Below are 27,380 nucleotides of genomic sequence, written 5' to 3' on the forward strand. Positions count from 1 at the left end.
GTCTGTGGTATCTCTCATAACATCATAGATATTTCTTGCCTGACTTTTTTTATGTACCTTATTTCCTTGATCAGGGTGTTCCAATAGAATTCCTCTTGATGAGACGGTATCAGAGGGAAAGACACAAGGGAATGGCCATGGAAGAGAACAAGGATGTGCTGGAGGGGTGCTGGATGCTCAGAGGGGAGCCCAGGGTGGGATGAAGGCTAGGGGACATTGTCAGGACGCATTGGCCTCTCTGATGGAACATCTGAGAGAAGAATATGGTGTCATCTCATGCATTATTCTAAATCTGAGCTGGAGAGGCAGGCCAGACCCAGAGCTGGAGAGCATTTGATGTGTGGTCTTTTCATTTGTTAGTTAGCCTCCAAGCTATGAGAAGCTGGCAAAATCACGTTGGCTTTGGGGTGGGAGTTTGGTGTAACCTGCAATAGCGCACGACTCACTTCTTCATCCTGGCCCATTAGCCATTAATACTGCAGGTGAAGATGGGTGCTTCTCCTTCTTCTATTTTCCTCTTGTCTTGGAGGCCAGACTATAGGTATTCCTTTCTCGCTCCTGATGGTCAAGGAATACTGCGTGGTCCCCAAACTCTCCATTGCACAATTTCCATCCAGGCAGACTGTTCTCTTCACATCCCAGCTGGAGCTTGCTCCTGAGAAGATTACCAAGGCAGGCTCTGTGAAGGTGATGAAGAGTTGAGAATCCATTATTTGTGAATGCAGCCTGGGAAGAACTATGGTTTCTTAAAAGTCTGTTTTTTTAAAAAGGGTTTATTTATTTATTTGAAAGTAGAGTTACACAGAAAGAGACAGAGAGAGAACTTCCATCTACTGGTTCTCTCCCCAAATGGCCACAATGGCCAGAGCTGGGCTAGGTCAAAGCCAGGAGCCATCAGGTTCATTCAGGCCTCCCACATGGGTGCAGGGTCCCAAGCCTTTTGGGCCATCTTTTGCTGCTTTCCCAGGCCAATACAGGGAGCTGGTTGGAAGTGGAGCAGCCAGGACTCAAACTGGTGCCCATGGCGGACACTGGTATTGCAGGCAGCAGCTGTATCTGCTACGCCATAGCACCAGCCCCTCCTTAAAAGTCTAAGACTTCTGGGCAGGAATTTGTCTTGTTTGCAGGAGAGAAACTGTGTCCTTCTCAGTCCATTATATCAGGACAGACATAATGCTCTTTCCCCATAACTGGTGATGGTGACTTTGGTCTTTTGATTAAGGTAGCTGCCTACCAGATTTGTATACTGTGTGGTTTTAATTTTTCCCATTATGATCAATAAGTATCTGGTGAAGAAAGACTCTGATACTTCAAGCATGCACTTGCTAGTTTTAACAGTCACTGATGATTTTTTTTCCTGAACCAGTTATTCCTGTAGTGGCTGCCAAATGGTGATGTTCAAATTCCATCATTCCTTCCACACTTAGCAGCTGGCACTTTCCCGTCTCTATTTATTTGTTTACATCAGTATGGACTCAGAGATTCCTATTTGATTCTATGGTTATCATCCATTACTGTCAAAAGCAAATGGTCTGATTTTAATTAATAGAAGACAGACTCACACGGAGAGACGTTCTATAAAATCAGTGGACTGGTGCCAGCATGTGGTGCAGCACGTTAAGCTGCTGCTTGCAATGCCAATTTTCCATAGGGGCGCCAATTTGAGTCCTGGCTGCTCTGTTTCTGATTCAGCTCCCTGCTAATGCACTGGGGACAGCAGCTTAAGATGGCACAAATGACTGGGCCCCTGCCACCCCTGTGGGAGACCTGGATGGAGTCTGGGATCCTGGTTTTTGTCAGGCCCAGCTCCATCTGTTGCAGCCACTTCGTGAGTGAACCAGCATTTCTCCTTCTCTCTCTGTAACTCTACCTTTCAAATAAATAAGTAACCTTTAAAAATGAAATCAGAGGACTTATACTCTTCAAAATGCTGAGACCATGAAAGAAATGGGCCCTGAAGAACTGTTACAGAGTAAAGGAAACTTTAGTGACGTCACCATTACATGTAATATGTGAACCTGGACAGGATCCTAGGCAAGATTTATTTATTTGTAAGGCAGAGCAACAGAGAGAGATAGAGTGGGAGTGAGGGGAGGGAAGGGAAGGGATCTCGTTCACTGGTTTTCTCCCCAAATGGCTGCAATGCCCAGGACTGGTCCACACTGAAGGCAAGAGCCTGGAACGGTATCCAGGTCTCTCACATGGGTGGCAGGGGTCTAAGTACTTGCAACATCTTCCTCTGCTTTCCCTGGCACACCAGCAGGGAGCTAGATGGAAAGTGGAACAGCCAGGACTCAAGTATGGCATGCTGGCTTCACAAATGGAGCACTAATCTGTGTCACAAGACCACCCCTCCTCTCCTGCAACAGAAAAGACTTTCAGAAATAATTTTCTATAAAGGAAAGTAGTGGGACAATTGAAAATACAGTAGGGCAATTGGATAAGATTCATAGACCAGTCAACAGTACTGTGTCATTGTTGGTTTCCTGATTTTCCAAATTGAACTATGGTTATATAAGAGCATATTCTTATCTTTAGAAAATATAACCCTGAAAGGTTTAGGGATAACTGAAGGCTTGGTATTTATGCTATTCTTAAATGATACAGAAAATCACCAAGATGAACATAGTAAAATATTTTGAGAACTTAGTAGAGGGTTTACAGGGATTCTTTGTACAGTGTTATCAAACATTTATGTAAATAAATTATTTCAAAAATAAAATTTTAAAATTCAGAGTTTCTCTGAAGCTTTGAAATATTTTGATTACTGAACTCTTGCAACCCCATCCCCTCACATTTGTCATCAGTGTCCCCCCCGTGGTCCCCTCTTTTGTCCCCTTTGCTCTTTTTAGCTTGAGCATGCTTAGGAGGGAATTGCAGCCCGACAACCCCTGTAGGTCAGTGGTTTGAATGGACATTACAGGAGCTGGGTGATGTGCATGGCTTTGTTGCCATGTTGGCTCTTGGCTTTTATGAGTGCAAATTAAGCCCAACGACCTTACTGAAGGAGGAAGGGAGAGAGGCAAAAGATGGGTCCGATTGGCCCCGATAACATTTGTTCAGACTCACCTGCTAAAGACTCAGCCCCGGCATTTGTCTACAACCAAGTCCCCATGAACACCCAGGAAAACAGGCAGTAGGTAGAAGTAGCTTTCTGTCTCCTCCCCATTTCCTGAAGCTAGAGCCTGACTTGTCTCCATGGGCTTGTGCAGATTTCACTGCTGCTTTTCCCTTTGGGGAACCTCTGATGATGACCCCAGCGTCATTACATTTTTATGAGTGCGAGGAGGGTTTGGCTGGGGGCAGCCAGATCCTGCAAGCAGGTGCTGCAATTCACTCATTTTTTGGGAGCCTCACCTCACTTTCCCTAGTCTCCAAAGGCAGAGCTATGATCTGTGACTGCAGAACCCAGGCTTTCTTTTTTTTTTTTTTTTTTTTTTGACAGGCAGAGTGGACAGAGAGAGAGAGAGACAGAGAAAAAGGTCTTCCTTTGCTGTTGGTTCACCCTCCAATGGCCGCCGCGGCCGGCACACCACGCTGATCCAAAGGCAGGAGCCAGGTGCTTCTCCTGGTCTCCCATGCGGGTGCAGGGCCCAAGCACTTGGGCCATCCTCCACTGCCTTCCCGGGCCACAGCAGAGAGCTGGCCTGCAAGAGGGGCAACCAGGACAGAATCCGGTGCCCTTACCGGGACTAGGACCCGGTGTGCCGGCGCCACAGGCGGAGGATTAGCCAAGTGAGCCGCGGCGTCGGCCAGAACCCAGGCTTTCAAGCAGGCAGCCCTATTTGGGCCCAGATGTGAATGTCTCTGAGCTCTGGGGCCTGCGAATTCGGAGCAGCTCATCCTCTTTGGCTCGTGTGCTCACTGCAGCCAGAGGGAGCTGGAGGAGGCTGAGGTGGCCACTTTACATTCAGTGGCCAGAGTGGCTGGGATGCAAAGTGGGTGATGATGAGGGATCACCCTGTGTCCCGTCACCACGCACCACTGAACGTGGACCGGAGTTTCTTTTTATTATTCATGGATTTTAGCTCTGAAAGGAGAAGGCTCCTGGTCTTAACACAGCCTGCCTCTCCTGCTGGTGCCTAGGTTGGTGGCTGTGCTGATGCAGGGCACCTGCCTGTGGGAAAAACATCCCAGCTGCAGCCGCGTGGGTTAGCACATCAGTCCCGGCGTCCGCAGCTGGGCAGACGACCCTCTGAGCTGGAAGGCAGGGTTGTCAGGGATGACTGCCTCTGGAGCCCAAGGGCGGAGTGGGCAGCTGTTTGCTCTTTCGGCTACATTGGTTGTGATATCGCATTTCTGAGGGTGGGCAGGGCTGGGAAGCGGTGGGGAAGTCACTGCCACATGAACCTGACGTTCAGGTTGCCCTAATAACGTACAAAGAGCCCTACCCAGAGATCGGCAGACATTTAATAGCACCTGAGAGTCCCATCACGGGTGGGAAGTGTGGGATTTCCCCCGGTTGGCGTGGTGCAGCACCACATGGCAGCTCTTGTGTCTACAGGCTGGGGGTGGGGGGTTCAGCATTAGGTGAGTGATAACTCTTGGTTTGCCTTGTGCTCAGAGGACAAGTGCGTGTGAATTTCCAGTAGAAAACCCTAATGTCTGCAGGATGGCCTTTGCGTCCCACCTTAAAGAAGTGGCAAGCACTGGCGCCAGCTGGCCCGGGTCTCTTTCCAAACTCTGCCTTCCTAGGCTTGAGACCCCTGCAAGTTATTTAATCTCTCTGGGTCTCAGTTTCCTTACTGGTAACACGGGCATTGTGACAGTATTTACTTGGTATGGTTGGGTTGAGCTTGTTTAAATGAGTGCAATAACTAAAGCATATAGAACAGGGTCTAGCACACAGCAGGGATTCTGTAATTGTTGACTCAAAGTTATTATTATAAATTAAGCGACCTCTTGAAGGCTGTTTGTCATGAGTTTGCTTCTTCATGATCATTAAGAATGGAAAATACTACAGAAGGAAACAGATCATTAAAACAGTGGCTCACTACAACACTCACGGTGAGAGGTTCTGGCATTTTAAAGACCGGCCTCAGTTTCCTGAGTGAACAGCTTATACCCTAATCTACGAAGTGAGGATGATAATAGCAGAGTATGTACTTTATATAGCTGTTGTGAGATGGCCTCTGTTATTATTCGCATTGCATAAGTGAGACCATTGAGAGGTGAACGGAGTTGACCATAGTTACATAGCAAGCCACTTTAGTCACAACTCAGGTGTGCAATTCTATAGCCTGGGCTCTGAATGCCTGTGCTTCGGAAGAGAGGAGAGAAAGAAAAGGAGGGGTGAGTGAGGGACAGAGAGAGAGAGAGACTAACGAGTGATAATAAGTACTCCCTGAAGGAGTAAGTGGGCATGGAAATTCAATAAGTACATCCTAATGACAGCAAGGAAGATGACATTTCATGCCTTGTTTATACAATTCCAAGCAGCCACTTTCTTTAAAAACAAGGAGCTGCTGCCTGCTTGCCGTAGAGTCATTGCTTTAAAGAGCTGTGAGAGTCAGTCCCTTCGGACCGGGAGTCCCTAAGATCCCAGTGTCGGGGGATGGTAGAGGCTGAGCTGTGCCCCTTGCTTCAGAGATGAGAGCAGGGGGAGAAAGGGGTGTCGCTTGCCTGGCCACTGGAACTCACTCCAGCAACATCTCCTCCATGCTCCTTCTTCCTCGGGAGCCCCTTCTTGTCGGGGGTAGGGGAGGGGATGCACCTGTTCTCCAAGTGCTCCTTCCACTTATTGTGGGAGCAAACATTCTGATGAGTCATGGAATTTGTCCACCCCCTCTGCAGGGCTGTGCTGAGCTTGTTGCCACCCTCCGCACCATGCTGTGCGTCTGGCTCCTTCCTAACCTGCAGGTCTCAGTTCAAATATCACTTCCCTGGAGAAGCCTCCCCTGGCTCCCCACCTGACATAGCTCACACACTCAGCCATTCTTCCTCCTACCCTGTCCCTCTGTTTCCTTCATAACACGTCATTTGGAAATTCTGTGTGTCCCCTTCCCAAAGGCAGGGATTTCCACAGGATTGCTCACTGCTGTATCCCACCTGCAATGGAACATACCTGGCACCTAGCAGGTCTCCATCAGCATTTGTTGAATAAAAACAGAATGAAGAAATGAATGAAATGACATTGACCTTCCCCCAGGAAAACAACATTCTGTGGCTTTAAATGGAGATGGAGTGAGAGGGCCATTGGCCGGGATCCCTTAGGCCATCCTGGAGAGTCCAGCAGGGGTTTAGCTAATCAGCACATGCAGTTTCTGCATAACAAAGTGTGCCAGGGACATTTAATTTCTGTTAATTGGCGCTGAGGAGGAGGGGTTGTTATCAAAATCACCAGCCAGCTGGAAGCAGGTCTGTGTCAGACCTATTAGCAAATCAGAATAGACATTTCATAAACTGTGTCCACCCTTTGAAGCAGCGAGTCCCCAGATGGCAGCGCCAGTGTGCTTGCTGGCTGTGTTCTGGGGTACAGGCAGGCGTGACCCTTCAACTTGCAGCAGATGAGGTGGTCAGGTGGTCCCTACCGGAAAAGACAGATGAGGGTTATGGCATAACATGCATCTTGAAATGATCGTCCGACTGATGAGACCCTGGTGCGTTACCAGCTTACCCGAGAGGGTAAGAGAGCAAAGAAGTGGATGTGTACTGCTTCCGAGCTGGCCCCCCTGGCTCCTACCTGTGACCTTAGAGAGGGCTTTATTTATCTTCTGAGCTTTACCTGTTTGATCTCTACACAGGGGAAAAGAACACTTAACTCAGAGGGTTGTGTGAGCATGAAATGAGAAAATGCACACACATAATAATAGTAGCTAACACGACAGTGTTTTCTATGTGTTGGGCGCTGTGCTGACTTCTTTATGCACCAATTTAATCCTCACCAAAGTATTCCAAAGAAAGCACAATTAAAACGTGCACTTTATAAGTGATGGAGCTCGCATATGGAGGGGTTCAGTGAACTGCCCATGACGACGTGATGAGGAAGTACAGAGCCCGGGTCTGCACCCATGCTGTCTGACTCCACCACGCTCTTAGTCACCCTGCAGCAGCCCTGCTGAGTACCTGGCATTAGCTTGGCGGCTGGTATGTGGCACGTGTCTAAGAAGTGGCAGCTGGCGGGATTCAGTTCTTGTCGTGCCTGCAGGCTCCTCCAACAGCTACCTCTCCTGGAGCCCCTCCTGCACGCCCACAGCCGGCCCATTTGTCTCAGTCGCTCTTTCCCAAGCCCTTGCAAGAGCCTCACACTGTTGCCACCTTTCACGTGCTCAGGGAGGTCAGGGAGGCAAGCAGTGGTGGGGCCGGGATTTGAAGCCAGGGACGTGTGACCCAGAGCCTGGGTGCTTTGCTTTCATACTATGGCATCTCTCCATGCTGCCCATCTTGCTGAACCTTTTCCCCTGAGGAAACTCGTGTGACAACTGAAACACTCCTTTATTGTTCTCCTCTCTCACTTCTTTCTATGCCCCAGACCTAGATCATTCTTGCACTTTTTAATTTCAGAATAAAAAGTATATGCCCATGTGCAAATATCGTTAACAGCTGTTATTTGTGGAGCAGCTTGATGCTCTCAAGACCATGGCCTGAACTGGACATGCATGATGGCATTTAGTCTCACCTCTAGAACCCTAGGATGTGGGTATGCTGATCCCCACTTAACAGATGAGAAAATTGAGGTCTAGAGAGGTGCTGTAGCTCTTCCAACTTTCTTTAGTTAATTGCCAAAGGAAACATGGCAAAAGTGAGTAACAGAGCTTGGAAAAAAAACCCAGGTGAGATGGTCCCCACACTGTGGGTCCTATTCTCTTGCACTGCCTTTCCAGATCCTGTAGACTTCTGATGCATCGGGAACATGGCTATTACAGCAATGCCCAGATCCTTATTGTCTGATGCTTTAAAAGCTGGTCTTCTTTTGGAGGCTCCCATAATGAAAAGGCAGAAGCAAACTCACCAACATCTAAAAACAACTTAAGCTTTAAAAAAAAAAAAAGCTTATAAATAGAATGTGCAGAACAGACTATTTCGAAGTATGGCTCTGATATCTAAAATTACCCTTCCCTTCAAAAAGTATCCATCACCCCTTCAGACTGACAGTCCTGGACCTTGCCATGGAATCTGGAACACTCTTTCTGGAGTTGCGAGTGGCATGTCCCCTCATGTAAGGCAATCTGCCACTCCTCTTGACGGGACACAGGAAACATCTCCCAAGGGACTGAGGAGAAGGAGGTGGTGGTGAGTAGAATCTCAGTGCAATCCTTTGAAACCCAATATTTATCTGAATTCCTCTTTGCTCTTCCAGGCCCTTTTTAATGCATTTAGTGCATTGTGGCACAGCAGGTTAGGCCACTGCATATGACACTGGCATTCCATGTTAGAGTGCTAGCGTGAGTCCTAGCTGCTCCCTTCTCATCCAGCTCTCTGCTAATGTGCCTGGAAAGGCACCAGATGATGGCTCAAGTACTTGGGCCCCTGCCACCCACATAGGAGACCAGGATGGAGCTCTTGGCTCCTGGCTTTGGCCCGGCCCAGCCCTGGCTATTGTAGCCATTTGGGGCATGAACCAGCAGGTTGAAGATCTCCTTCACTGTCTTTCCTTCTCTCTCATTCTGCTTTTCAAATACATTTTTTTAAAAAATTTAAGTTTATTTATTTGAGAGGCAGAGAGAGAAACAAATACAGAAAGAACTCCTGTCTACTGCTTTATTCCCCAAGTGCCCCCAAACTGCTGGGGATGGGGCATGTCAAAGACAGGGGCTGGGAACTCAATCTGGGTCTTCCACATGGATAGCAGGGACCCAATTACTTGAGCCATCACTGCTACCAGTTAGGGTCTCTTACCCAGAAGCTGGAATTGCACCTGGAGCCACAACTTGAACCCAGGTATTCTGATATGCAGGAATCTCAAGTGGCATTTTAACCACTTAGTCCCCTCCAGTCCTGCATTAGCTGTCTCTATGTGTTTTGACTCCAAGTTTCTTTTTGCTTATTTGTAGGGCTCTCCTAAATGCAAATAGCTTTCACAGTCATCTTTGATGGTGAGGGGTTCGCCGTGTTCATGGGAAGAACATTAGCGTGGCTTGGCTCCAGGACACGTACGACCTCCAGCAGTCACATCCTGACATTGCAGAAGGCTCTCATCAAGTTGGTCCGTTACGCTAGCATGGACTCCGAGAGCATTAGCACAAAATGCACACAGTGCACAAAGGGCCTCTGCTAATGCCTTTTGCCTTTCATCCCGGGTCTTGGCTGGCATTCTGTTAGTCCTTCCCATGCTGTAGTTCTTGTCCATCCAGCAGTGACCCTATTTGCATAATTAGCTTGCATCTATGGGTGTTGCCTTTGAACTCTGGATAAACACCAGTACAGAATACTGGGACATGTCAGCCCTCTGAGCTCTCTTGTTCCCACAGAGGAGAGGAAAGTGGGGTCATTTTGGAAATTGCAACCCCCTTCTTCTGGGACTCTGCTCTGTATCATTTAGAGTGAGGACAAGCAAAGCCAGAAATAATCTCACGAAGACAGAGCGATCTGGGGAATGCAAAATGCTCCTGCGTTTTGACGTCAATGATCCAGAACCACATTATAGCTTCAGTTCTTTTTCAAGTTGGCCTGGCTGTGTCTGGCAGCCCTTGCCGCAGGGGTGTGTTTGCTTTTTGGACTTCTCTGTGTAGAACCCTCACAGTTGCTTTGCTTCCCACCATTACTGCTTGGACCATAAGAGCTCACCTTGCTATTTTCCTTTTTTTTTTGTTTCTGGGAGAACTTGACTCTGAGTTAAACCTCCCACCCCCTATCTCCACTCCCATCCTGGTTCTCTCACCAGCACACACCTATTTGTCTGTGCTCTCCAAACTCAACCCTGTTAGAATCATGCTTATAATTGCCATTGAAGAAGAGCAAGGCAGTGATTTAAAATTAAGCTTTGGGCTCAGAGTCCTGGGTTCCAGTCCTCGTTGCCCTGGAGAGATCCCCGGCCTCTGAGCCTTGATTCTAATTTCTGAAATGGGGTAATAGCAGCACCTGTCTCACAGAGATGGGAAGCGCTGGATAACAGAATGCATGAGGCACATAAAGTGCTTGACATATAGCAGATGATAAACGATAGCAACTACTGCTGGATGAGGCATCAGAGATGGATTTTTTTTTTCTTGGTTCCCATTCCATCTCAAACTTTTTTTGACCTTGGGTAAGGAATAGAAACATTCTGGACCTTAGTATTCTGTAGTCTGGGGACAGACATAACATTTCCCTTTCACACGAAAGTTTACCAGTGGTAGTGGCAGTCGTGAGATTTCTTAACGATTTTGATTTCTAGGAGCTGCTTTTGGTTTCTGTAGTCTGCTCCCCAGGGGTGCCAGGCAAGGTCCAGAGGACAGTCCTGTCCTCAGACAATTTGGGCACAGCCACAATTCATCTTTCCCCATTTGGGAGCAACGAAGTCTCCCAAAAGAGTGTTATTTGGAAGAATTCCCATAAATCTCCCTCCAAACCTCTTGACACCCGTCTTGCTGGTGCATCAGAATCTGTTTCCAATAATGAGAACATGCCTTAGGATCCCAGTGACAGGATGGGAGCTCCGGATGGGAGCTCAAGTATTCAGGCAGGAGATTTTTGGCCTTGGGTTTTTTGCTTTGAGCAGTGTTTAACCAGTACCTGTGTGGGTTGCACTGAAAATTCTATATGGCTCACATGTGGGAAAATTGCCAGGAGAAGGATACGTATGGAATTTGGGATAGTTGTGAAGAATTTGGGGGGAGGGGGAGAGGGGAATCAGATTGGAAGAGGCACAAAATGGGCTTTAATATTGTTTTATACTTTTTAAAAAAATATGTTTTTATTTGGAAAGGCAGAGCTACAGAGAGAAGGAGAGACAGAGATCTTTTACTCACTGGTTCACCCTCCAGATGGCTGTAACAGCCAGAGCTGGGCCAGGCTGAGGCAGGGACCTGGAATTTCATCTGCATCTCCCACATGGGTGGCAGGGGCCCAAGCTCTTAGGCCATCTTCTGCTGCCTTCCCAAGCCCATTAGCGGGGACTAGATCAGTAGTGGAGCTGTGGGGACCTGAATAAGCACCTATATGGGATGCTTGCATTGCAGGCAGAGGCTTAGCCTGCTATGTTACAATGCCGGCCCCTGGGTTTCAATCTTGACAATTATTATTATTTTGAAAAGCAGGTGGGACAGGTGTTGTGGTGCAGTGGGTTAAGCTATCTTTTGGGAAGCCTGCAATCCTATATCTCAGTGCTGTTTTGAGTCTTGGCTGCTCTGCTCCTTTTCTTTAAAGATTTATTTGTTTATTTGAGAGGCAGTGTTATAGAGAGGCAGAATCAGAGAGAAAAGAGGTGTTCTATCCACTGGTTCACTTCCCAGATGGCTACAATGGCCAGAGCTGTGCCTATCTGAAGCCAGGAGTTTCTTCTGGATCTCCCACATTGGTGCTGGGGCCCAAGGACTTGGGCCATCTTCTACTGCTTTCAAAGGCCACAGCAGAGAGCTGGATCAGAAGTGGAGCAGCCAGGACTAGAACCGGCCCCCATATGGGATGCTGGCACTATAGGCGGTGGCTTTACCCACTGTGCCACAGCACCAGCCTTATGCTGCTCTGCTTTTGATCCAGTTTGCTTTTAATGCCTCCTGGGAAAGCAGCATATGATGGCTCAGTTACTCGGGCCCTTGCGAACCATGTGGGAGACCAAGTTGGAGTTCTGGGCTCCTGGTTTCAGCCTAGCCCAGTTCTGGTTGTTGTAGGCATTTGGGGAGTGAACCACTGGATGGAAGATATTTCTGTTTCTCTTTCTCTCTTACTCTGCCTTTTAAGTAGATGAAAAACCAAACATAAACAAAAGAAAACTGGGTGGTGGGTATATGGTTATTTATGATCCCATATAACTAAACAATTGTATCTACTCATATATATGGAACATTTAGTAATAAAAAGCGGAGAAGAGCAGAAAGGAGTCCAAAATCCAGAAAAGCAATCAGTAACAAACACATCTCTTGGAAGGCTATACCTGTTTTTATCTTTCCTGTTAACCACCGCACCCTCACTGTCCCAAAGCCTGATCCAGGGTGGGTGATGGGCAACTCTTGTTGAATGGATGAGTAGTGCTCCCTCGTGCCCCAACCTTGCCCCCGCCATCTCTGATTTGAAGGTGTACCTTGGATACCAAGGTCTTGGATCTGCTGCTTTCTGTTCGCCAAAGTGTAGATCTGTGGGCACAGGGCCTCCTGGGAACATTTTGTCTCTGTTCTGGTGGGGAACACAATACTGGCAAACAGACAGCTAGATCATTTAACATCGCTCTATTGCAAGCAACATGTCCTGACGTGACCTACTCCCAATGACATGAACCTGCTGCAAGGATCTTTGGAGTTCATTTCCCTGGGTTGGTCCTGCCTCCCAAACACATTCCTTAAGGGCCGGTCTTTCCCGGTCACCGGAGAGGTTGCTGGAATGCTAATATGCTCTTCTCTTAGCCAAAGGGAGGGCTGCGTTCTTATCCCTCAATAGGTTAACAAGAGAAACATCAGTGGCAGCAGCTGCTGGCTCTGGCCTTGCCCTGGGCCGGCTTGCTAAGCAATCGTTCCCAGCTGGAGAGACTTGAGAGGACTTTGCTAGTCTGCTTGCCACAGCTGTTCACTCCCCAGGAAGGAGTGCAGAGGTGTGAGGCTGGCTTGTGTAGTCAGAGGAGGGCGACAGGATGAGCATGCCTGCCTGCTCATCTAATTGTGACAGGTGACTTGTGTGTGAGCTAAGCTGACGCCAGAGGAGCTGCAGTGCCCACAGGCATTGAGACTGCCTGGGAAAATGTTATCTGGAAAGGTAGACCTGTGAGCATGGAACTGCCCTCCCTCCCATTCAGCTGTCCAAGGCTAAGGGCATAGCAAAGGTGATTGTCAAGGCCTGGACAGCACCAGGATGGGGCTGGGAAGAGCCCCGGGCTTGCTAACTGTGCCCTTGGCCTCAGTGGCTTCTCCAGGGTTAGTCTGTACCAAAGGCCAACAGTCAAGATGTTCAGCAATCAGGTGGCAGAGACACTTGCCGATCAGAATAAAGTGGGCTTGATTACTGGAGGTTTCAGCTGTGCCCTGGCTCGCGCCCTTTGGCTGCCAGATGATAAAGTGGTGGGGGCAACCTGGGAGAAGGGTCAGGGTGCGGAGGAGGAGACGCCTCCAGAGCTCAGAGCGTCTGCTGTTCAGCTCTCAGCACAGATCTCTGTGAATATTTTAGCAACCAGCGTGGCCACAGCCTTGCAGAGTGTCAGCTGAAGGTCGGCTCTGGGCTGCACTATGGGAGACGTGATTTAGATCCTCATGCTTCGCATGCATCAGGATCACTTGGGGAGCTTCATGACTGAGTAAGGGCCCAGGCCACGTTCACTACTCTGGCGAGACTGCCGACCTCTAGGGACTCGGCTCTGACTTTGGAGAGGTTGATGCTGACTCGAGAGATGGTGTCCAGCATATGGTCTCTAGGGGCAAATGCTGAATTCAGCCACGGTCATGTGAGTGAGTGACATTGGTGGACACTGCAACATGAAGAGTGCACGTCTCTTTAATCGACGTCTGCCCGGCTCTGGCCCAGTTCCCCTGGATGGCAGCTGCTCAGCCCTGCTGGGGACAGAGCCTCTGCGTTGTGAAGAGATGCAGGAAGTCATCGACTCAGGTACTGAGCTCCCCCTGCCTCTCCGCAGGTGGGGCACTGCGTTCAGTTCTGCCTGCTCTGGAAGCTGTCTGTGGGAGGCGTGGAGGCTGGTCCCACAGGCTGAGGGAGGGACACAGCCGAGGGAGAAGCTGGGTGCTGCTTAATGACACCCTTCCTCAAGCGTGGTCCTCAGAGCCCGTTCGCGGGTGACCGCAGCCTGCCTTTGCCTCTCGGTCGCCCCTCTGCTTCCTCCAATCCAGTGCTACCCTCCGAACCTTCCCTGGCAACAGGGTGCCGGGGTTTGACAATGGGGCACAGGGGCACCCTGCCTAGGGACCACCTGAGTCATGGCTGAGGCATGCAGCGCTCACAAGGTAGAGTTTTCTGCTTTAGACCCGGAGGGGCTGCGGTTCTACTGGGGATGTCTGGGATGTTCCTTGAATGAATGAAATCCTGCAATTATTAGAGAATGGTGGCTTGATCGCCACATTTACAGCCAATTGCTGAAACTTCCTCCCTTCTTCCCATCCCCTTCTCACTGACTCTCGTCCTTCATCATGATTGAGCTCAGACTGTGCTCTGAGTCTGAGACTAGGCCACTTTTTTTTTTTTTTTTTTTTTTTTTTTTTTTTTTTTTACCATGATAGTCTTGGGCATGTCCTTGTTTTAGAATTTTCACGTGGAATTGCCAAGACCTCCGAGTCTAACAAGGGTTAGATGTCCACTATGTGCTGGCACTGGGTAAGGCACTCTACACTGCTTTCTCAGCTCATCCTCACCATAGCCCAGTGAGGTTCATACTATTGTCATTCCCGTTTAAGGGAATACGCTGTGGATCCCAGAGGTTAACATGCCTGGCATCACGTAACCAGGAAATAGTAAATGAGGATTTGAACTCAGTTTGCATGCAATAGAGCTTGCTGAAACCAAAAACTGTGCCCAGCATTTGCCACCACACTGCACTATTGTGCCTCCTAGTGTTCTGGAGTCAGAGCCCAGAAGTCGAGCGTCTTTTGGTTCATACAGCACAGTTCCACAATGGGCTTTGAGTCTGCCTCTTTGCTCGGCCACTATCTGTGGTTAACCTCTAAGCCTCAATTTCTATAAGGTGCGGTAAAAATGACTTGAAAGGCTGTGTCAGTTGTCCTCGCTGCTGTGCCTACCATAAAGTAAGCCTAGGAAACCTGTTAGTGGAATGAATGAGTAGAAGGTGTCAGTGCAGTCAGTCTTACTTGGAGACATCCTTGCAAACTCTGCTAAAACTCTACAGAAATTAGATGCTGTGTGGAAAGGGGCAAATCTGATGCTACCGTGGGTGAAGAGGACGGAGGTGGTGAGGGCAGCGTGGGAAGCCTTGGAGTTATGTAAGTTTCTCAGACAGGTTCTTCCATACAGAGAGTGGACGATGGGAAGCATTTTTAGTTTCATTTGGAAGCCATGCTTGGTATCTTCATGGCACCCAAGTAACCACAAAAGTTAAAAATCGAGTGGAACCATTCCCACCGAGGCCTTCTAGGTTTGCGGAACTTGTCACATCTCTGCCACTCAAATCATACAGTTCTTCCTATCCTTGTGACTTTGTCCCATTTCTGCATCTGGTTTGTTCCACCGAGTTTAATGGAGCACGGAGTAGGCTGTGTTGGTTTCGTGGAGTACACATGGGCCGGGATTTCTTACAGAAATGGCAGAACAACATGCTACCATATTGGCTGTGCCACCCCAAAGGCCTGACACATGTGCAGTATTCCTTGGCAAGATGATGCTTTCATTGTGTTTTATTAAGCTCTGGAAAAGTCTGGATAATTGAGTTTGCTGACTGTGTGGGTGGGTGTGTAAAAAAAAAAAAAAAAAGATGTGTATTTTGAATCCCAGGACCTTCAAGAATTGTCGAGGGGAAAGGCCTAATTAGACCTGTCTTTATTTTTATGAGTTAAAGTGCCCTCATTGATGGGCATGCAATAAATGTTAAATCAGAACAATTAAGTGTAATGAGAATTAATGGGTTGTCTTGTAACATGTCCTTGGCTCCATGGGATGCCTCCTCACCCGTTTCCATGGCTCTGCCTGGCCGGTTCTGCTCACGGCGGCCTCCTTGGTGCGTTGACTATTTTTGCCCCCTTCTCCACTGCAGACCCTGTTTTTCCTTCCCCACCTGTCAGGAATGTCAAGGTTGTCTCCTCCCCTGGCCACTAATACCTTCTTGACTCTGATGTTTTCTTTCAATCCCCTATTTCCCTCTTCCTCTCATCTCCTCTTTCATATATATATATATATATATATATAATTTTTCATATATACTTTTTACATATAAGTAAAAAATAAGACATTTTACTTTCCCTCTTTCCTCCTTTTCTTCTCCACCCTTCTTTGTCTAGCCTCTCCGATGGCAGCTTTCCCCTAGGAAGTGCCATCCGCTGCAGCCTGTTGCCTGATCAGTAAAACAACCGACCTGTCCCTAATGAGAAGAAACCAGAGAAAGTAAAGAAGGGTGCCATGCAAGCAGAGCATAAACCTACACTCAAACCCCATCCCAGGTTGTTTGTAAGCACGCCGTGTGTGCTAGGGGAAGGGTGGGTTCCTTGTTGGCAATGCCATGCAGCGCCAGCATTCCTGCTTGTCTACTGTGTAGAATGCTGCATGGGAAAACAGAAGGGGAAGCTTGGAGCAGGGTCATCTTGGTTACGTGGTGGTCAGCTTCCTCTCTGGCCTTCTGTCTAGAGCGACTGGACAAGCTGCCTGCCTTCAGTGTGAGTTCTCAGACTGCTCAAAGTCTCCACCACGTTCCCCTCCCTTCGCATGATCCTTTGCAGCCAGGATTATGACTTTGTGAAGGGAAACAGGCATGATGGCTACTAGTGGCCACGTCCAGGCCCCAGGAGATGGCAGATGCTGTTCTGAGATGGCAATAATAAGGTTAAAGAAGCAACACCGGTCATCCTGCCCTTGTCAGACTTCTGGCTGAGTCCTTTTGGGACACCATAGCAGTTCTACACAGAAGACGGGGGCTGAGAGGCTGCGTGCTCCACGCTGCACAACAAAGTGGCCTCCACCCGTTAGTCTGAGTGCTGGGCCTCGCTGCAGCAAACTGTTAGGTTTGGAAGGCCACCAATCTGCCCTCCCACTGGGGGCAGGAGGTCCTGCTTACACCTCGCCTTTCATGGAGATACAAGGGGCAGAACAAGCACCTTGCCCAAGACCCCAGAGACTCGCAGGACACCTGTGTGGAGGCAGACTGTATTGAAATGCAATTCACCTCTTTGGGGTCTAGCAAAAGCCACGTGTAGATTCATTTGCTGGGAAATGTGGTCTGCGTGGCTGAGGAAGTGGACACCGGGGGTGTGGCCTTGCCAAACGGTGACTTTCTCCGGAGGTCTGTTTGTTGTCCTGAGTGGCAGCCGCTTCGGTGGGCGAATAGGACGGTCATTTCCGGGCCTGCGGAGGCTGCTTCCAGTTGGGGCCCCTTGACGGTGGCTGGCTGTTCAGGCTTGCCGGAGGTGGGTTGGGAGGTGTAATGTTTTGTAGGAGGAGGGCTGTAATTCTGAAATCTGACGGTTTTGACTTGCTGCAAGAGAAAGGACAGCAAAGGAACAGAGGTGAGGTGGGCGGGGGTGTGTGTTATCCCCTCCCTGCCCCCTGTGACTGGGATTGAACCTTTTCTCCATACGTATCCCCACTGCCATGTCACACTGTGTGTTTATTCAGCACATATTTGTGTCTACCATGAGTGTCAACTCTGCAGCATGCACTGTGAGGTGCTACAGTGTGAACAAGACCGCCCTGCCGATGATGATGAGCATTTAATGGGAGAAGTTAAGATGGTGAGAATGCTGGGGGCTGTCCAACCCCAGCTGGGATGGGGGTAGTCAGGGAGGCCTTCCTAGAGGCAGAGATGTTTAAACTGCAAACTGAGAAGTGATTAAGCATTATCTGGGAGACTGGGGAGGCACTGACCTATGCAGAGAGTAAGATCCTTTCTAGAAAATAAAAAGTTCATTTCCTCCTTGCCAATCCTGAAGGCTTATCCCAAGGCCTACCTCTTCCTTGAGCCCCCTGCTGCGACTCCATTTAGAGAGTTCTCTAATGGCCTTTGAAGTCCTCAGAGCAGTTTGCAGGCTGGACACCTGCTGGCTGAATTTAGCAGAAATGTGCAAGGGTTTGATTTACTGGCCAACACATAAAAATTGGGAGATTGCATAGAAAAATCACAGCTTGTCTCCAAATCAAAGCTCTGCCAGTCTGGGCCGAGGTCTCCTGGCAGCATCTGACGGGAATCGAGGAGCAGGCCCCCTTTGCGTGATGCCCCAAGCCCCTTCTTACCCTCCGTTCCTCCTCCTCCTCTCCTAGCCTGGCACCTAGAGGAACAGTCATGGGCTGCATAAGATGTTTCAGTCACCCGTGGGCCACATACAGGACAGCGGTCCCATCACACCTGTCTTAGCCTGTGCAAGTACAGTCTGTGATACCTGCATAAATATGACAACACCTGGCTACCCATTTCTCAGAATGTCTCCCCTTCATTAAGCAACCTTTGGCTTGTGTACTTTGTCCAATCCCTGTCTTAGGGCTTAGTGAAGTGTTCTCTGCTACCTCTTAAAGCACGATTTTTTTTTTTCCCATGAATTCAATCCCAGCATCCCTCACTGAGAATCCAAGTTTACTCAGAATTTTTGACCCTCATCACCTGTAACTGAGGTCTGGGCACTCACTAAGTGCTTTAAAAGCTGTACTTTCTGGCTTGCAGTAAAGGCAAATGGGGCCTGGAAAACTGATTATAATATGGACTAAGAACTGCTAACTTTGTCCAAATGCCTTTCTCCATTGGCTTATAGCTTAGTAGTAGGAACATCAGTTTGTTGTATCAGATCTGGATTCTATTCCAGACGTTCATGTGTGTCAGCTACATGATTTTGAGTGACATTCTTTAGAGCCCTAAGCTTTCATCTCCTCATTTTAAAGCAAAGCAGAAAATAATGCTTACATCTGGTGTAGTTAGGATTAAAGATTGGACTTGTGAAGACCTATCAGGTTGTTAGTATTCAGTAAGTGCTTACCAAATAGGAGAAACCCATATCCCTTTTGCATTTGTGAGTGACAGTGGTATTGTGGTAATTGTATTGGTAGTGCTCTTATTGGTGATGGTGGTGACAGTGGTAGTGATGATGGCGGTAATGGTAGTAGTTCAGTGCTGGTGGTGGTGTTGATGGTGGTGAGGATGATGGTGGTAGTGGTAGTAATGACAGTGGTGCTGCTGGTGGTGCTGTTGGTGGTGAGGGTGATGATGGTGGTAGTGGGAGTGCTGCTACTGTTGGTGGTGTTGATGATGATGGTGGTGGTAGGAAGGTGGTAATGGTGAGATGGTGGCAATAGCAGTGGTTATGATGGTGGTGGTGGTGTGTAAAAAACTAAAAGGCACAATGAGTATCACCTGATTTTCTTAATGTCACTTTTTCTTTCCACCATCCCTCCTGCTTCAAGAATGTTCAAGACTCGTATCTTCTCTGGGAAAAGCCCTGGCCTGGAAGTCTTAGTTGCCTCTTTGATACAATAATTATGTTTCAAACCCCATGTAAATGCTTCCTATGTCTTCTCATCCCAAAAGGCCATTCTTGTGTGGCCATCATTATCCTTACTCCTCTTTAACAGATTAGGCTAAATAAATAAGTAAATAAATCGTTTCAAGAGGGTGAAGTATGTTGGCTAAAGTTGCACAGCCAGCAAGCAGCAGAGCTGAAATTCAAGTCAAGATTTGTCTGGTGCCAAAAGCACATTTCATGTAAAATACCTGGGAAGCACAACAGATCATCAGTAACGTGTCTGGGAGTGGTGATGGGTATGGAGATGTGAGTGGGGGTTCTTTTGAGGCTGCAATTGTTGTTCCTTGTCCACTAATACCACAGTTTCAGAGCTGGGACACCATGCAGAATTGGAGGCCTGCAGAGTCAGGGCTGCAGACTTAAGCCCCTCCTACCTTTTCAATGCCATTTCTTGAGTTTTCGGGTTTCACCAGGATGGATGGTGGAGCAGAGGCAGGCGGTTTTGGCAGAGGCTCACTCTTGATGGGGATTTCCTTGCCTTCCATGATGAGAGAGCTGGCGGCCGAGTGCACCCTGGAGTCGCTGCCCTTGCTCATACATGTGAGGGCTGGCTCTCCCATAGGAGCAGGTTTGGGACCCACCTCGAGCACCGCTGAGGGGGACGAGGGGGCCCCCTGTGGCTGGTAGAACTGGAACTGCTGAGGTTGTAGCACCACGGTGGGGCTACGCCTGAGGGAGCCCACCACAAGGGTGGGGATCCCAGATGGAACGGGTCTCTGCAGGGATCCATCTAGGGAATGACACGACAGAGATGTCAGCAACAGGGCGGCAGACGGTGGGTGCGTTCGGGGCTGGGGAAGCAGTGTGTGCTGATATCCCAGAGTAGTTAAGTGCTTTCCTAATTGGACTACACTCTCACTCTCTTGGGGTCTTTAGAGGTGACCTTATTCTTTCTTTAGTGCTGTTTGTTGATGTTGGCAGCAAATAACTGGCTAGCTGAATGTTGTATGTATGGCGGGCATGTCAGAGGTACACTGTTGCCCTTCTCTCTCTCTGACAAACACACACACACACACACACACTCCTTTCTCCTAGGCCTTTGAGACAGAGTGAAGAAGAGAGACAGCTTTTTAGTAAGAAGCAGGCAGACCAGAGAAAGGATGCAAGAGACAGAAAGAGAAGTTGAGACACACAAGAGGAAGACAGCTAAGAGAATGAGGAGGAGGAGGGAAAAGGGGGTGGAGGGAGGTTCTGAACCCCTGCTTGCTGCACAAAGTCCCAACATGAGCTTTAGGTGTGTGTTGGTGGCATCAAGGGAAGATGAGTGGAAGGAGTAGAAAGTGCTCATGCTGGACAAATGGGCCACTCGGTGGAATACTCGGGAAGTTTATTCCTGTGTTAGGGCTGTGTGTGGGTGAGCTTTGCAGGTGTTGTGACACAGGGTCTGGAATCGGACCTCCCCCCCGGGAGCTGAGGATGAGTAAGTCACACCACCTCCTCCCTCACTGGTGAGCAGGAGGTAATGAGAGGATGTCACGGGACTGTGGTGAGGACGACGTATTATGATGCGTGCAAGGTACTAGAACAGTGCCTGGGACATGGTAAACGCCCCTTCCTCATCAGCTACCATTCATTGCTTCTGGGTAAAGGGTAGCATACGCTAAAAATGCAAGGTCTAATAGTTTGATTTTGATCCTCCCTGAACTCGTTCTTCTTCCTTCTTCTTAAGATTGAGAAGGTCTTCCCTCAGTAAAAGGAAGCCCTTCCTTTCCCTCAAATTCTCTGAAGACAGCAGATCCCTACGCTGCAGGTGACCTGGGGAATCAGGACTTTATTACATTCTGGAGGCTGGAGACACGTAGACAGCCACTGACTGTGTCCCAGCCAGAGATGTTAGTCCTTTGCGACACTCCACAGACATGGATTTGACCAAAGTCATTTGTGTCCAGCACAGAGGCCTGAGCCAGGCCACGTTATGCACTGTGGCTCTTCATTGAGCAGATGTGAACATGAAGAGCCAAACACTCACTAAACACACTCGGGGTTCTCAGCTGCCTCAAGCAAGCCCGTCACCGTCTACACAAGGCTGACCTTTCAATTTAGACATTGATTTTTCCACTGACAGCCCTGTGAGGTGTACATGGTCAATTCTCCTGTCATTTCGCTTTGCTTTGGGGAGATTGATAGCTTGTCCTGCTTCACCTTGGGAAAAGGTGGAGGAGAAAGCCTTGGGGGTCTAGGAGGCCAAAGCAGCACCAGACAGACAGGTCCTTAGGCTCCCATAAATGGGTGAAAAATTGGTTTCATGCCCTACCCATTTGTCTTGTGAGTCCCTAATTTCCAACACAGTGAATTCTTTCTTATTCCAGGTACACACAAGGCAAGCGAAGTGCCAGGCCAATCAAGATTCATGCAGAGGGAGGAGCGGAGGGGAGTATAATAAGGGGAGTGTGAGCAGATACCTGTGGGGTGCAGTTCTCTGCACTCCTAAGTGGTTACACTGTGAACAATTTGACTCCAAGCTCAATTGTGGTCTATCTGAATGCAAGATGGTCTGTTTAGCTATAGCGGCAATGGTAACACTAATCAAATAAAACTTTTATTCAAAATTACCACTTCTGGAGGGCTTACAGTGTGCCAGGCTCTGTGCCATCAGCCTTCCATGGTTTATTTTATTAAATCCTTAGACCGAATGCTCATGAAGTAGATGCTATTTTTATTTCCACTTTATAAAGAAGAAAACGTAAGACTGAAAGGATTGGTCAGTTACCAAGGTGATCATAGAGGGATTATTTATGTTGCGTCTAGAATGTGGAGGGGATGGACATACAGAAGGGGGAACTTGAGGTTGTGGAAGGAGGCAGGTTGGGTGGAAGGAAGGGGCCAGAATCATGGGACTGGTGGCCCAGCAGGGTGTCAGACAGAAGCTCTGGGACAGGGTGGAGCTATGACATTTGCTCTCTTTTCCTTAGTGGCGTACTGTCCCACACATTACTCTCCTGCACTGACTAGCCATGCGGCATTGTCACATTTAAACATTTAAGATTCTAAGAGGGATTGCAGAGCCCAGTTTATATCAAGGGACACAGAATAAACTCTTTGTGCCAAGCTTGGCTTATTGTCTTCTGCAAGAGTGTAAAGGTTTAAATCTTGGTCCTTATAGGATAATGGACTTCAAACACTTTTTAGAACCTCTAAAAAGGGAATCTTCTGTGGAAGTTCAGGTTAAGAGATGAAAGCATGGTTCTTAAGACAAAGGGCCTGTGTGTGTTGCCGTGTGTGCAATGTGGATGCTATGCAGGTAAAAGTAAAAGTAAAAGCAAGTCACAGCATTGTATGGTGAGTATGATTGACGGGTGTTTGTGTATCTGCCTGTCCCTGGGACTGGGGATGAAGGCTGTGAGGGAGACTTGCTTTTGCACACTCTGTGTACTCTCCCATTCCTAACAGTAGGAATTGGCTCTGTGCACAGCCTCCTTAATTCTCATTTTCTGCTTCCACCCCCTGCCCACTCATGCTATCCTTCCCCCCTTCCCCATCTCCCCTGTTTCTCTGTGGTACTTCCTGAGGGGTTCCCTGGAGTACAGTTTGAGAAGCACAGATCCAGCAAGTGCCTTGGCTGCTCTGTGTCAGTAGGAGCCAGCATCTACCTTGGCAGTGTTCTCATTAGCAACTGGCACTCAGGACTGTTATCAACCTGCATGAAGGCGGTGACTTTGAGCCTATCTGGCTCCATGCAATAAAGCGGCTCATCACTGGGGGACTGTGAATACCCTTTGCAGAGGCTCATTTTCAAGCCAGGATCTGGTTTCTGTGAAAAGCACCCCTGGGGTCGGGACCTATCACTTAGCACTACGCACGTACCTCTTTGCCACCACTTACTCTTTCTCATGCTGCTCCGCCCTTTCCGAAGAGACCCTTGTCCTGAAGTCCCGGGGCCGGCTGTGCTCCTCACAGGGTTGACTACGGCAGTGGGCACAAAGACAGATTTGAAGGGACGGCTTTGCCGGGGGTCACCTTCTGATAGGCTGCCTTGTGAGGGCACAGAGGAGGTGGATAACGTCCATGTGGTGTAGAGACCAGGATTTCGGGAATCGGGGAAACTAGAATTCTTGCTGGTTGTTGGACATTTTAAAGAAAAGAAATAGAAAAGAAAATGTTCAGTCAAGGTTAAGCTGCTTGTGACCCCAGCATCCCATATCCGAGAGCCAGTTTGAGCCCTCACTGCTCTGCTTCTGATCCAGCTCCCTGCTAATGCACCTGGGAAGGTAGTGGAAGATGGCCCAAGGACTTGGGTTCCTGCCACCCATGTTGGGGACCTGGATGGAGCTCCTGGCTTTGGCCTGGCCCAGCCCTGGTGCTAAGAGCATTTGAGGAGTGTACCAATGGATGGAAGATCCCTCTTTGTCTCTCCCTCTCTGTTGCTCTGCCTTTCAAATAAATAAATTTAAAACAAACCATCATTTCCCAACGATATGCTAAATATGACTGATCCTCCCCTTTTTCTGCTCATACACACTCTTTTTTGTCAATTGCAGGTCTAAGTGGGCTCGCCAGCCTAGAGCTTGACAATGTGTGGGTGTGCTGAGGGCAGGGAGAGGAGCTCACGGTGAGGGCCTGGTGGAGCTAGACCTGAATTTCATCGTCTTCTAATCCTCGCTCCACATCCTTTCCGTCCTGACTTCAGAGCGCATGATCTCGTTTGTGCTCATTTGGTTTCACAGAGGCAATTTCAGCCTTGAGTTGGGATTCTCAACAACATCTTAAAGTTTTATAAAACAACAATCCTTTGTCTGCTGCTCCCAGCCTGCAATTCCCTGAGCTGCCTGGGGTAGTAGCTGTCGGTCACATGCCTTTTTGCTGTTTACCAGTCCAACCCCAATATCACATCTCCAACCAAGCAGCCCATCGATCACCCTGTCACCCTGCTGATTAAGGAACCTTGGCTAATTCCCATGGGAATACAGAACTCAGTCAAGCCCCTGACACAGAAATGCCTTCATAGTTTCCTTCCTATCAGCACCTCCAGGTTTTTTTTTTTTTTTTAGATTATTTCTCTTTTTTTTTCTTCCTCCTTCTTTTGATTAAGGGATACTTAGTTAATAATGATTCAGTTATATAAGAACACAAGCAAGACATCAGTTTTTTAGCCAATGCGGTACCTCAAAGAGTTCATGAAAAAATGGAATTAAAAATGTTTATTTTGGCACCAAAAATAGAAATCTATGCATAGTTTTCTCATGATACACATTTTCATGAATTTTTTGAAGACACCTTTATACATGCGGCCAAATGCTCTAGGAACTGATGCCTGTGGCAAGGGGACTTGTGTCCACAGCTGTCCGTCTGCCTGTGGTCCTTGGGATGGTGCAGTTAGGAGTGAGGGTCTGGGAGGTGGAGAGGATTTCCCAGCACTGGCTTCTGTGCATGAGTACGGGGAGCAACTTGTCTTTCGAACAGAGACCTCAAGGTGTCGGATGCTGAACATGGATCAGCAGTGGGAAGGACAGGTTATAAAAATTGTTTCCAACGGTAGCAGTAGCAGCAAGGATGGACTACAGCCAATTAGGCCTAGGACAATCTTATTCTTCGAGTTCCTTCTGTGAACAACTCTTTATAGACTGAGATGTCCCTCGTTTGTCTGAGCCCAGCACTGGGATGGATTCCAGGAACTCTTAAATCCCAAGTCCTGTATGCAACACCGAGTCTCTCTGTGTTCTTGGGCAGAAGCATAGCAGTTGCCTAGCACTTTATTCCAAGCATTTTGCTAACATTGATTAATTAATCCCCATGACGCCCAGATCTGCAGCATTATGACCCTTGTTTCCAGATGGGGAGACTGACAGACATCCTGGCTTCCATGAGAGCAGTGGATGTTGCTTGCCATTTGCTCGATTGTGTAGGTTCCCATGGCCTTTGCTTTATCTGGGATATTTACCCTTAAGAACGTGTCTGATACTTAGAAGGGACATTACATACAGCAGCTCTACACTGCCCACCACTGGCAGCAGCCTCCTGGGAAGGAGAAAGGTTGGACCTTGACAATCTTGACATAGTTCTGTGTACAACGTTAAAGGCAAATGAATAGTGAATTGTCACTTTTTTCTACCTGAAAGGTATCTGTAGTGGGTATATGTGTCTGTGAAGGTTGCAAGAAAGAGAAAGAGCCCGGATAGTTGCACAGAAGGGAATTTACTGGGAAGACTGGAGGGAGAGGAAAGGCAACAAGACCCAAGCAGGCTGCAGGGAGCTGAGCTGCAGGAAGATCCGATGAGAATCTGTGGCTGGTGCTGTCACCATGAAAGGTCTTCACTCTGCCCCCAGCCTCTCCTCCCTTGCTCAAGTTTCAGAGTCCTTCAAGGGAGTGCAATATTAGCTGAGGCTGTGGGGATGGATTTAGCAAAGAAGTGACCAAAAAGAATATTGGTGCTATTAAATTGGATGCTGGAGAGATGAGCACCAGTGTTCTGTGCAACCTGAGCCAATGGATGGCTTCAGGATCTGGAAAGAAGCATCATGGTGGCAGAGATTTAGTGGTGGTTAATAAAAGCTGGACAAGTTGGTGTCATCTCTGGCATGGAGTGCTGGAGCAGGAACTAGCACAGCAGCATTTGCTCTCTTCCCAGGTAAGAGCTCACTTGCTTACTCTCAAATCTAAACCTGACATTTTTGTCAATTCTAGTCTATAGCAGGCATCTGCTACCTTGAAGTACTATTGTGTAAAAGGGTGCACTATACAACAAGAGTCTGGGTGGCAGTGCAGAGCTATTATTGCAAACGGAAAGCAAAGACTTGAGAGGAAAAAAAAAATCCCAAATACACAGACTTAAAAAAAGCAAACAAGGAGCTTTGCACCTGTAGCCCAACTAACTCAGTTCCTACAGATAACCTGGTAATAATCATATACATGCAGCTCACAAAGGACAGCATTACGCAGTCTTGAGAAACAGGAAGAATGGAATTTCTCACAATGGAAAGGGAAGGAACAAGGGTTCGTTTGGGGCTGGCATCCATGGCACAGTGGGTTAAGCTGCTACCTACAGTGCCTGCAACACCAGTAATCCCGTAAGACTCCAGGTTTGAGTCCTAGGTGCTCCATTTCTGCTCCAACTCCCTGCTAATGTACCTGGGAAAGCAGTGGAAGATGGCCCAAATACTTGTGGGCCCCGGCACCCTGTGGGAGACCTAAATGGAGTCTTGGTCTCCTGACTTTGGCCTGGCCCAGCCCTGGCAACTGTGGCAATTTTGGGAGTGAACCAGCAGATGGAAGATCTCTCTCTCTCTCCCTCTCTCTCCCCTCTCTGCTCCCCTTCTCTTTCTCCCTCCTTCTTTCCTCCCCTTCTTTCCCCCCTCTCCCTTTCCCCCTCTGCCTCTCTCTCTGTAAGTTTGCCTTTTGAATAAATAAATCTCAAAAAAAAAAAAAAAAAAAAAGAACAAGGGTTAGCTCTACCTACGTGGACAAATTGCCATATGCCATTCTCATCCAAGATCAGTGAGGACAGGAACTTTGTTTACATCAGAAAGATCATCAAGGCAAACAGCAACACTAAAAAATCATTGACCCTGACCCTTTGCCAATTGCTAACCCTTAGGAACAGATACTCAAAGTGGACTTGTTCTCCTTGGGAATGTAGGTTCCCCATACACAAATCATGTCTCAACATGAATAGCATCTCAACTTACACATACGTTCAGATTTCTATCAGTTGGGAGGAAGGGGTGGACTCAATGGCGAATGCGATGCTGACATTCCACCCAGTATTTGAAATGCAGTTGTCTCAATACAGGGAGTTTAGATGCTCATGACTTCCCCAAGAAAGAAATAGATCTACCCAAGAGAAAAGCCAAGGAGAGAAATGGAAGCTGGGGCCTTGAAATACAAGAGCACCTCAAGACAGTTTGGAGACACCTCAGAAATCTGAATATAGACCCACCATATGACCCAGCCCTCCCACTCCTGGGAATTTACCTAATGGAAATGAAATCAGCATATGAGAGAATTACCTGTACCCCCATATTTATTGCAGCTTAATTCACAATAGCTAAGATATGGGATCAACCCAGATCTCTGTCAACTGAAGACTGAATAAAGAAAATATGACACAGTGGTAAAAAAAAAAAAAAAAAAAAAAAAAAAAGAAATCCTAACGTTTGCAACAAAATGGATGCAACTGGAAAGCATTATACTTAGTGAAATAA

General features: G+C 48.1%; 1 protein-coding gene across 3 annotated transcripts in view; it reads right to left on the reverse strand.

Annotated features, from left to right (window-relative positions):
• Positions 1–271: 271 nt before the first annotated feature.
• Positions 272–27,380, reverse strand: part of SH3RF2 (SH3 domain containing ring finger 2) — a 133,545-nt gene continuing 106,436 nt past the window's right edge. Inside the window, exons 8-11 of one of the 3 annotated variants that reach the window (XM_062189735.1) lie at positions 23,064–23,296; positions 19,616–19,971; positions 16,901–17,209; positions 272–679 (exon numbers count right to left, since the gene is read on the reverse strand). In XM_062189735.1, the coding sequence (XP_062045719.1) occupies positions 16,934–17,209; positions 19,616–19,971; positions 23,064–23,296 (865 nt within the window). In that variant the 3' untranslated portion in view covers positions 272–679; positions 16,901–16,933. Of the gene's footprint in view, positions 680–6,468; positions 6,527–16,544; positions 17,210–19,615; positions 19,972–23,063; positions 23,297–27,380 lie in introns of those variants that run through there. The other 2 variants (XM_062189736.1, XM_062189734.1) reach the window with 2 other exon arrangements.

This window comes from Lepus europaeus, chromosome 4 (assembly GCF_033115175.1).
Source record: "Lepus europaeus isolate LE1 chromosome 4, mLepTim1.pri, whole genome shotgun sequence".
Taxonomy (NCBI): Eukaryota; Metazoa; Chordata; class Mammalia; order Lagomorpha; family Leporidae; genus Lepus; species Lepus europaeus.